At 43.7% G+C, this 11995-nt stretch overlaps 1 protein-coding gene across 1 annotated transcript in view; it reads left to right on the top strand.

The window, feature by feature from the left end:
• hs3st3l (heparan sulfate (glucosamine) 3-O-sulfotransferase 3-like) overlaps nucleotides 1-2914 on the top strand; it is a 142082-nt gene extending 139168 nt beyond the window's left edge. The window contains exon 2 of the mRNA XM_043714418.2: nucleotides 116-2914. Within this exon, the coding sequence (XP_043570353.1) occupies nucleotides 116-734 (619 nt within the window). The 3' untranslated portion in view covers nucleotides 735-2914. The remainder of the gene's footprint in view (nucleotides 1-115) is intronic.
• The last annotated feature ends 9081 nt before the right edge of the window (nucleotides 2915-11995 follow it).

Raw genomic sequence — 11995 nt, forward strand, 5'->3', positions numbered from 1 at the left:
TACCTTGTGATTGGAAGATGTGCAAGCATCGTTGGTTTTAAGGATGGGTGTTGGTGGGCAAATGTGGGATTCTCACTGGGCACTTAACGACTAACTTCTCTGTGATTCCTTGCAGGAACCTGATGCCCAAAGCACTTGATGGTCAGATTGTAATGGAGAAGACGCCCAGGTATTTTGTGACAGCAGAAGCCCCGGGGCGTATTCACGCTATGTCCAAGGACACCAAGCTGATTGTGGTTGTACGGGACCCAGTGACTCGAGCGATTTCAGACTACACCCAGATCATCTCCAAAGCACCGGGCATCCCCGGATTTGAAACGCTCACTTTCAAAAACAGGACTACAGGCCTGATTGACGCGTCGTGGAGCCCAATATGGATTGGGATCTATGCTCAGCATTTGGAGAACTGGCTCCAGTATTTCCCCTTGTCTCAGATGCACTTTGTCAGTGGGGAAAGGCTGATCAGTGATCCAGCTGGAGAACTGGGAAAAGTCCAGGACTTCCTGGGCCTGCAGAGAATGATAACGGATGAACATTTCTTCTTCAATGAGACCAAGGGTTTCCCTTGCCTGAAGAAGCCACAGGGCAATGGCAAACCTCACTGCCTTGGCAAAACGAAAGGCAGGATCCATCCTGACATTGACCCAGAAGTGATAGAAAAACTGCGGGAATTCTACCAGCCTTTCAACCATCATTTCTATCAAATGACAGGGCAGAACTTTGGCTGGGAATGAAGGAGTCTAGGAGAGGCCACCCATTGAAGAAAGACTGAAACACTTGCTGGAAAGGCGGAGATATCGATCAGGGCACCAACAGATCCAAGTTCTCACGTGATGTCAAAGATGTAGTCCATACATTCATCATCCACAGCGGGAGTCCTGTCGGGGATATGGGCGTTCTGCATCTACTGAGTGACAGACTGTGGGAGGGACTGGGTGTCTGAGTGTGAAGACCCAGACTACGGATGATTTCACTCCATATTTACTCAAACCTTCATCCCACCTTTAAAAGGGCAATGTTCATCTTGCGAGGCAGATTGACTTTATTTTTTGCTTGCAATGGTCCTGAGTAATTTTTTAAAAAATATATGCATATATATAAATAGATATATTGATATATATCTATTAACAGCAGTGTCTGTAAAGTGAATAATGTCAGGGCTAAAAATCCCTTTAGATTCACTCGCACTCAAAAACAACCACAGAAAGTTGCCGTTTTTATTAAGGAATGCTTTTGCTGTCCTATGTCACGTTGTATTGTGATTTATCACTTCCTTCGTGTCTTCACAGTTACTGCTTTGTTGTAACAGCAGTGTTCTGACATCATCGATGAGCTTAACTGCTTGTATTGTTTTACTTTAATTTCTAATAGTCCTGAAACTAATTTCCTTTCCCTTCTCTATATTACGACCTGTGATATAAATGAAAGGAGAACAGTGGGGGATAGCTCAGTTGCTCCACTTGTGGGAAAAGCTTTTATAATTCACTTTGTGCTTGCCATGAAGAAATCCTCCACTCTCATCGAATAAAGCCAGTCTTCTATTGTTCTCTGTTGTGTATCCTTTCTATTTGTTGTATATACTATATATATATATATGTGTGTGTGTGTGTGTGTGTGGTCATTTCTCGCAAAATCATTCTATTTTTTACTGTTGCAGTAAAGTCCACATAACCAAAGTAATGCTGCTTCTCTTTTTTGTCTCATTTGAGCATTTTCTGAAACTTCAACAAAAAAAGAACACATTTCTGAGCACCTGCAGGCAATGATTGCCTGAAAATGCTGGCCATGTATAAGGAACAGTCAACAATCTACTACTGCCACCACCAAACACAACCCCAAAACCCCATCCCCCTCAACACTCCACACACACACACACATATACACACATATACACACACACATATACACACACATACACACACACATACACATATACGCACACACCCACACACATACATACACACACACACACTCACTCTGTCTCACACGCACAATCTCTCTCACACACATGCACTCGTCTCACTCACTCTCTCTCTGACACACACACACATAAGCACACTCTAACTAACACACACACACTCACTCACTCTCCCTCACACACAACCTCTCTCATAAACATGCACTCATCTCGCTCACTCTCTCTCACACACACATGCTCACACACAGGCACACTCTAACTAACACACACACATTTAGGTATAGTCCTTGTAACTGAGCCCCTGCAAATACAGATACAGTTTGGGGAATATTACTATTCCCCACCCACCCAAGGTACCCTTTACTCCCTCTTTCCTGTTCCTTGCAAATATTGATACTACTTGGTGGACCCATTCAATGTAAGCCTTGGATATATTTATGAGAAACTCCTTGAAACCTTAACATAGGCTGAGAAGCCCCTCGTTTCAGTGGGCAACTCAAATGAAAACACAGCTGTCTCTGCAGAAAATGTATTTAGTACTAGTGTACAGCAACAGAAATAATATTAGTTAGTCAACAAAGATGTAAATCTGGTGATTTCATTGGGATCTCCTTAAGGACCCTCTTACTTTCAGGGATGACACTTTGAGAACACAGATTTTTAATTAAGGGTGAACAACAAGAAGCAACTGATGGAAGTGTGATATACTGCTCGAGTGCAGCAATTTTACTGTTAGCTATTCCCTGGGGCAGTCAAAATGCCAGTTTCTGTGTTGAACTGAATGATAATAAGTCACTTGCTGTAACAAATCACTTGCTTTTCATATGACGCATTCGCTAATTTAGCCATCTCCATTCTAATGTATGTAAGGAGATTCACGTGCCTCCCATCATCAGTGCAGCCCTTAATTATCTAGTTGATGCAAACCCTTCTCGACTCCTGGGAGTTTAATCTGAATAAAACAGTCAGAACTTACTTCTGGTGTTATAAAAGCTATCTGTCTCCTGCTTCTGCTCTCTTTATTTGTTGTGCGTTTATGAGCAGCTTCCAAAGTCGAAACTGTGTTTTCCTCCAGGGAGCATGATAAACTCTGTCACTCTGCTATGCTTCCTGGATGATTATATCTGGTGTGGTAATGGCAAGGTATTCTCCTTTTTGGTCATTCTTATGTTGATCAGATGTTCTGGTTTTGCTGGGGCTCTCCCAGACTTTCACTAAATGCTCCACCATACTGACAATCACCCCCAAATTAATTCTATCTCCCAATTTTCAGCTTTCCCATTCATTGAGTCTGAGTTGCATTGATCCCCTTTGATTTGCCCATGGATCACCCTTTGCTCTGCAGTATTACATTATCAAAAGGGAGAGATGGTGGCATTGTGGTAAGGCCACTGGCCTTGTCTCATGGTGAGCTAGACTAATACGCAGGGGGTCCCAGATGCAAATCCCACCATGGGCAGCTCCTGGCATTTACATTGCATTAACTAAATCTGAATAGTTTCTGACATAGTGACCACCAAACCTCACTGATTGTTGTAAAAATCTGGTTGGTTCAATTATCCTCCACATTAATCTGGTGTGGCCCACACGTGACTCCACACCCGCAATAAGTTGGATGACTCTTCACAGCTCTCTGAAATGGCCGAGCAAACCGATAGGTGCAAAGGGCATTTCGGAATGGGCAATGCAAAGTTGGAATACTGTGCACAGTTTTGGTTTCCTTGTGTAAGGAAAGATGCTTTGGTTACTGGAGGAAGTTCAGTGAAGTTTTACCAGACAGATTCCTGGGATGGCAGTATTGATGTCTGAAGAGATTGGTTAGGACTGTACTCAAGTCCTTGGAGTGCAGGTTCATAGCTCCTTGAAAGTGGAGTCACAGGTAGATAGGATAGTGAAGAAGGCATTTGGTATGCTTTCTTTTATTGGTCAGAGTATTGAGTACAGGAATTGGGAGGTTATGTTGCAGCTGTACAGGACATTGGTTAGGCCACTTTTGGAATATTGCGTGCAATTCTGGTCTCCTTCCTATCGGAAAGATGTTGTGAAACTTGAAAGGGTTCAGAAAAGATTTACAAGGATGTCGCCAGGGTTGGAGGATTTGAGCTTTGTGGAGAGGCTGAACAGGCTGGGGCTGTTTCCCTGGAGCGTCGGAGGCTGAGGGACGACCTTACAGAGGTTTACAAAATTATGAGGGGCATGGATAGGATAAATAGACAAAGTCTTTTCCCTGGGATGGGGGAGTCCAGAACTAGAGGGCATAAGTTTAGGATGAGTGGGAAAAGATATAAAAGGGACCTAAGGGGCAATTATTTCATGCAGAGGGTGGTACGTGTATGGAATGAGCTGCCAGAGGAAGTGGTGGAGGCTGATACAATTGCAACATTTAAGAGGCATTTGGATGGGTATATGAATAGGAAGGGTTTGGAGGGATATGGGCTGGGTGCTGGCAGGTGGGACTAGATTGGGTTGGCATATCTGGTCGGCATGGATGGGTTGGACCTAAGGGTCTGTTTCCGTGCTGTACATCTCTATGACTCTATGACTCTATACTCACTGGAGTTTAGAAGAATAAAGGGAAGTCTCATAGGAACGTACAAAAATCTAGCAGGACTGGACCTGGGTAAAACACAGGAAGGATATTCTTGATGGCCATGGAGTCCAGAACCAGGGGGTCACAATTTAAGGATAGATCGGCCATGTCGGGTTGCGATGAGGAGACATTTCTGCACCCATAGGATGGTGAGCCTGTAGAATTCTCCGTCACAGAAATTGATTGAGGCCAAATCATTGAATGCTTTCAAGGAGTTAGATATAGTTCTCAGAGCAAAAAGGTATCAAAGAGTGTGGGAAGAAAGTGGGAACAGGTTACTGAGTTGGATGATCAGTTATGATTATATTGAGGAGCAGAGTAGGCTCAAAAGGCCGAATGGCCTCCTCCATCTCCTATTTTCCATGTTCCAATGTTAAATACCTGCCATTATATCTCACAACTATATCTCACAAAATACTTCATTTATCAAAGGTACATTTCCAGACAATGCCTGGATAGCACTGCCAGCTGAGGTAGCAAGAAGGTGAAAGGAGCTGGTGCAGTAGCAGGGTCTGATTTCCCCAGCAATTCAAACACGGATTTATGACCACTCCGTTGGTTCCCATCATAAAAACAGAGAAAGTAAAGCCTCTGAGGAACTACAAAGATAAATTCTTTTTTGTTGTCAGGAAACATTTCCCCAGGGACTGTGGTCACCCGAGTCATTACAATGGTCCATCACATTGACAGAGAATTCAGACAAAATCTACAGAACAATCTGAGCAGTTAAATCATCCCAAATTTTATTATCCTCCATGTGCTGGAAACCAGGCCTGAGAGAGTTTGAGGCCTTTACCCTCTGACTCTGCACCCCCACCAAATCCCCTTGCTGGTTCATCATATTATGCTCCTCATATTTAAGTGGGCAGATTTGAAATGAGGAAATAGGAGCACACTATAAAGATACAGGTCAGGTCGGATGAAGCCATGACTACAGTCTGATTTGCAATTTCAGTTTGAATGGGGAATGGGGAGGGAAAGGGGAAGGCTTTGCTCAGTTTCTCTGTCCGTCCAATCAAGCTGAGAAATGGATGGAACCTGATGATAATCTGATCCTGGGTCAAACTTGCCAGTAGCTGTTCCCATCTATTGACCAGAGGTTCATCGGCATATTATAGAAACAGGGCCCTGATTTCACTGCTGCAAATCCCCAGACAGCACTTTCCAAACCTGTAATCTCTACCACCTAGAAAGACAAGGGCAGTACATGCGTGGGTCACCACTCGCTGCAGGTTCCCCTCCATTTCCTGACTTGGAAATACAGCGCCATTCTTTCAGTGTCGCTGGGTCAAAATCCTGGAAATGCCCTCCCTTATAGTATTGTAGGTCAACCTACAGTATACAGACTACCGCAAGACAGAAAGCTACAGGGCTGTGGGCTGTGTGCAGAAAGATGGGATTTGAAAGGGCATCTGGGTTGGCATGGACAATGTGGGCCGAAAGGTCCCTTTCTGTACTGTATCAATTCTACAGTTCTAAGGAGGCTCACCCCCACCTTCTCAAGTGCAATATAGAAGGGCAACAAACTAGTTTACCTGGCAACCCCCACATCCCTGAAAAGAATACACATCCCTAATATACTTGGGGATTGAATGACAAGAATAAGTTGTACTATCACATTGGAGGAGTGTAAGAGCAAGTCTAATGAGGAGATGGCTGGCTTAAAGAAACAACAGGCTGGCTTGTGTTGGCAGTGTGTGGATCTATCACAGCGGCATCACTGGCAGGATTTCGAGCAGAGGAGTTTCCATATCACAGAGAGAAACAGCATGTTCATGTAATCAATCTCAGAGCAGGATTGCAAGCTGCTTACTTCCCTCTCTGTCTAGATTGAGCAAGGTGTGTGAAATTGTGTGAGCCATAAACTGGGAAAGCGAACAAATGAGCCTGACATGCAATAACCAAAGGCAGCGGGCACTTACATCTCCCATTAAATGAAGTGGTCACCATTTATAGAGATGAAATAGCCTTCAAACCTATCGTACTGTTGGGTTAAAGAGATTACATGAGAAAATCACTGGATGGGAAATAGCCTGGCTATCACAAAGAGAATTTATATTAAAAACCTGACAAAAACTCACAAGGAAATCTGTGAAGGTTGGAAAAGGCATCCATGATGTGGAGAGACAATGGCCAGAGTTACAGGACATCGCAAATCAACACGGCCAGGAGTCGATTGTCCAGTCAAAATACTTACAAATCTGTGTGGAATATCACCCAGTTTCTGAACTTGTGTGGTTTCATAATAGCGACTGCTGAGTCTGCCATCACTCAGTTGTCACACTTTCCCACCCCTGGGTCACAAGGTGTCTGGTTCAAGTCCCACACTAGGGTTTGAGCCTGGCACTCCAATGTACTACTGAGGGAGCGCTGCACTGTCAGAGATGTTGTTTTATTAGATAACATAGTAAAAGGAGTACCACCTGCTGTGTGAATGGTGGAGGGAGGGGGGTGTGAGAGATCCCATAACACTTATTAGGTGTCTTTGTCAATTTGTAGCACTCATTAAAAACTCCAGTCGTCATCTGGGTAGCTCAGAGAGAAACCTTAGTAATCCCTAGACCATAGGGTGTTTGCTGATCATAATGATACTTTCCATTGCTCTATTGTAGGAGGTTGTGGTGTAAAATTCCAAGCAGTGGAATGTGGTGAAACGGTTAAAAATTATGTCCCAATACATGTGTGAATCTAACCGGAATGGAGGTGTTGCTTAGTCCCGTGTGAATCTTCTTATCTGTATGTAACCAGAATGGAATGTGTTTTTTAGCCTTGCTCTGCTGTTCACATGAATGTTTATATCTGGAAAAGAGTATATCAGCTGGAAAAGTCTCCAGTTCGGTGAGTCTGCTCCGGGGTTACGTTTAACCGCCGAGCGTGGGTTGTTGGCAACCGCTCTACGAGAACTGACGGCTCCCAGTTTTGGTAACATGTAGAGTGAGTATAAGCCAGACCCGTTGTGGCGACGCTGCGGGGAATAAAATGCCCATTATTCTAGCAGACTCGCCTCTTGGTCGTTTGTTCTGTGTCAGACTACTCTCCTACGAACCTGACCTTGAGAATTTTTTAAAACAAAGGTGAGCATTACTGACTATGTGGCTTGCATTGCCCATCTCTAAAACACCTTGAGAAGGTGATAGTTGCCATCTTGGGTTCAGATTACCAACCACTGGCAGCTCCTTGGGATCATAGAATCCCTACAGGTGGAAGAAGGCCATTCAGCCCATTGAGTCCATATCAATCCACTGAACAGCATCCCACCCAGACCCATCTCACTCCCCTACCCCTGTAAACCCTGCATTTCCCATGGCTAATCCACCTAACCTGCATATTCCCAGACACTAAATGTAACTTTCCATCGCCAATCCACCTAACCTGCACATCTTTGGATTGTGGGAGGAAACCAGAGCACCCAGATGAAACCCACAGAGGCACAGAGAGAATGTGCAAACTCCACACAGCTACCCAAGGCTGGAACTGAACCTGGGTCCCTGGCGTTGTGAGGCAGCAGTGCTGACCACTGAGCCACAGTGCCATACTGATTGGGGTAGCTTGTTGCCAGCAATTCTCCTTTCCATGCTGAGTCTATGAGCCTTATCAGTTGCGGAGGATGGATCACTGGTGAGTCTTAAAAAAAGCATCCTGCCCAGATCCATCTCACTCCCCTACCCCTGTAACCCTGCATTTCCCATGGCTAATCCACCTAACCTGCATATTCCCAGACACTAAATGTAATTTTCCATGGCCAATCCATCTAACCTGCACATCTTTGGATTGTGGGAGGAATGTCAGGCTGTGGTTTGATGAGTCTGTGGGACCCACACATCCAATTTTGGCTCAAGCCCCAGCTGTTATTAAAGAGAATGCTGGCGGTTTGACAGAGCTCTCTACCCTCCCAGGTGCATACACAAGATTCCACGGCACTATTCCAACGATGCTCACGGGTGTTATTCCCAATGTTTTGAGCAACACGTATCCCATAATCGGCATCACAGACACAAATTATTCCCTCATTGCTGTTTGTGGAAGGTTGCTGTATACAAAGTCGTTGCTCCACTTCCTACATTAGAAGTGAATAACTATTCATTCACTGCATAGTATGGAGCAATGATTTAATAGTATAAGCCTAATGGATTATGACATGGTGATGTAACATCAATCACTAAAAGAGAGAGAGAAAGACACAGCAGGACTGAGATTTCTTGCAGAAGATATTCTGGGTTGATGTAAGTTTCAAGTGATTTGTTTAATGGCTGTCACAGACTTAAGTGATAGTACATCGTAGGAGAAAGTGAAGACTGCAGGTGCTGGAGACCAGAGTTGAGAGTGTGGTGCTGGAAAAACATAGCAGATCAGGTGGCATCTAAGGAGGCCTTCATGAGGCATGATGATGAAAGGCTCTTGCCTGAAACATCAATTCTCCTGCTCCTCAATGCTGCCTGACCTGCTGTATTATTCCAGCACCACACTCCCGACTCTGATAGCACATCATGGAAGAGATAAAGTTCTCATAGTTGTGGCAAACTAGCTGGTACACTGTGTACAAGTGCATTTCACCAAACAGCTTCCTTTTCATAAGAAAACAACAATATTTTGTGTGCATTGCCATTTGCAGTTATAAATTACATAAGGTCCTCAATAACAAAGAAAAATGATCACATTCTGCACAATCTAAACTGTCCCACTTTCATCAGTCTCTGCACAAACACATTTCATCCATTGTACGTCTATAGTCTTATGGTTTCCAAAGTATTCAGATTTTCTGATGACATGAATGGAAGTTGTTGCCAGTTTGAATGGCACCTGTCTGTTCCTGGAGTGATATTCCTTCTGTGGAATGCATCATTCAAGTAGTGAGAGTTTGATCAGAGCAATGTGTTTGTCTTTCAGATACAATGCCTCTGCTGGATTGCTGACTTCCAGAGCATGCTTAGTTATTTTTGATAGCTTCATGCTTTGAATGAAACTGCCTTCTTGTTCTGGGAGTACCCACTTTATGTCTTCAGCAGTGAATTTGCATATGTGCTTAATCTGTGATGATAAATTAGGCAGAAACCTTGCTGGACAGTACACACATTTAACAGGTCATTGCACTGTTTTCGCATTCATTGGGTCAATGCATCTTTGGTACATCCCTCACCTTGTCAGGATCCAGGTGAAGTAATTGATTGACAGTACATGGCACTGACCTATGTAGTTGACTTTTGTCATTTTCAATTGCATTTTCTTTCTCAGCATCAGGTTCATTGGACTAGGTCTCTCTCTCTCTCACACAAGCAGTTGCACTAGATTCTGATCATGTTCTGTAATGGTTTCTTCCATTGTGTCTCCCCACCCATGGACTAGTTTAGCAGCCCATCCTCAATAACTTCCACTCTGGGAAGCTCACTGACAATGTTGAGCTGCCTTTGTTAGCACTCTTCTGGAACAGTGGATATGCAAAATGGTATATATCTCCCAAACAGCATGCAATACATTGTTAGAAAACTGCTGCTTTCATCCAGTTCATTTGCCAGTAACCATCCCTCACACTGAAGATTATAAAGACTTCTGTGTTAACATGTTGTGGTGAGACCTATTCAATGGTTGTTCAGATGTAGTGAACTCTAATCAAGTTTTATTGATGAGATGCTTGGGATTTATGTTTCCCCTCAGTTTTCCATTGTCAACATGTTGCTAATCCAGTCTATAAGATGGTCACTTCCTTGTTTTCTCTTTTCTTTTCCAACGTCCTGCCTTGTTTTCCAAGCTGGACTCGAGTGCAGCTAGAATCCTCCTCAGCAGCTGCTGCCTTGATCTCACACTCTCATTTGCTTCCAGATGGTCCTCACCAGGAGACATCCAAGATGCGGAACAACATCGACGTGCCTTTTAAGGATCTGTTCAGCAGTCAATGCCAGTGGCCCGTGAAAGTCTGTAAACCTTTTCTGGCATGTGTGCAGGCACTAGTCCAAGCTTTAGACTGAAATGAATGGTGTTTCTGTAATGTCTTTTATCTGAAATACTTCCCATTGCATTGGGCTCTCAACTTCATTTCTCCCCATAGAATGAGTATCATTCCATCATTTGCCCATACCTTTGAGGGCTTCATTTTTGGGTCACCCATCTTGTGGCACCTTGCACAGGTCTGCAAATCTTATGATGTTGTATGAAGCACCAGTGTCACCCTGGCACTTCAATATTCACTTGTTGCTCTTCTCCTGCAGACCTCATCCTAATAGTCACCAACTACTTATCACCTTTAGACCAGAAGATGCCAACCTGGTATTGTGTGGTTTATTGGAATTGCTCACAGACATTTCTCCAGCAGCCATCTTTGTAGACCCATTTTGCTTCTTTCTAGCTAAAGGCTTGCATGCAAAGTGATTTAGCTTGTTGCAGTTAGAGCACTGTTTTCCCCATACTAGACATGCTTTCCTTCCATTTGTATGGAATCATCCTCAAAATTCACCTCATGTTGTTTCTCAAGTCTTTTTTCCATTTTCTTCAATTATTTGTTCTCATTCCGTTTGGAATATTGCAAAATGCAACAACTGTTTTTTGTTTGCATTAAACCATTCTACCTGATGATTAGCAATCTCTCAATGATAGATTTCTCCTCTCTCAGCAGACATGCTCTGAAGGCAGGATCTCTGATATGTCCTTGTGGCTGAAGTTCAAATGTTGCTTGATAGCTCACCTGGAGGAACACTTTGAAACCTTTTCTGTTTTAAAGGTGGTTAATAAATACAGGTCATTGGTGAATGCGCATTTCTCCACCAGATCATGCATGTTTGAAGCCAGGATTCAACCTCATAAATTTATTTTTAGTTCCGTGATAGTTCTTTATTGTCACATGGGATGTGGCATTACTGGCAAAGCCATCATTTATTGTCCATTCATAATTACCTCTGAAATGAATAAAACGCTTGCCATTTTCAGAGGGCAGTTAAGTGTCAACCACCTTCCCATTTGTCTCATCCCATGTGGGTGGCATGATGGCTCAGTGGTTAGCATTGCTTCCTCACAGCACCAGGGACCCGGGTTCAATTCCCGCCTTGGGCAACTGTCTGTGTGGAGTTTGCACATTCTCCCTGTATCTGCGTGGATTTCCTCTGAGTGCTCCAGTTTCCTCCCACAGTCCAAAGATGTGTAGGTTAGGCTAATTGGCCATGCTAAATTGCCCAATTTAGGTGGATTAGTCAGGGGTAAATACGGGGGGGGGGGGGGGGTTCTCTTTGGAGGGTTGGTGTGGACTTGTTTGGCCAAAGGGCCTGTTTCCACACTGTTGGTAATCCTATCTAATGTAGACCGGACCAGGTAAGAGAGGCAGATTTTCTTTCTTAGAGTATTAGTGAACCAGATAGATTTTACAACAATTAATGATAAGTTCATTGTCAACCGAGAGTTACCTTTTATCCTTCATATATTCATTGAATTTAAATTCCACTAGATTTTGTCCCTGGGAGCATTAGCCTATACCTCCAAATTCAAGTGTGGTTCTGGATGTA

This window comes from Chiloscyllium plagiosum, unplaced genomic scaffold (assembly GCF_037043375.1).
Source record: "Chiloscyllium plagiosum isolate Xiang-an unplaced genomic scaffold, Cpla_swu_hap1 HiC_scaffold_25, whole genome shotgun sequence".
Taxonomy (NCBI): Eukaryota; Metazoa; Chordata; class Chondrichthyes; order Orectolobiformes; family Hemiscylliidae; genus Chiloscyllium; species Chiloscyllium plagiosum.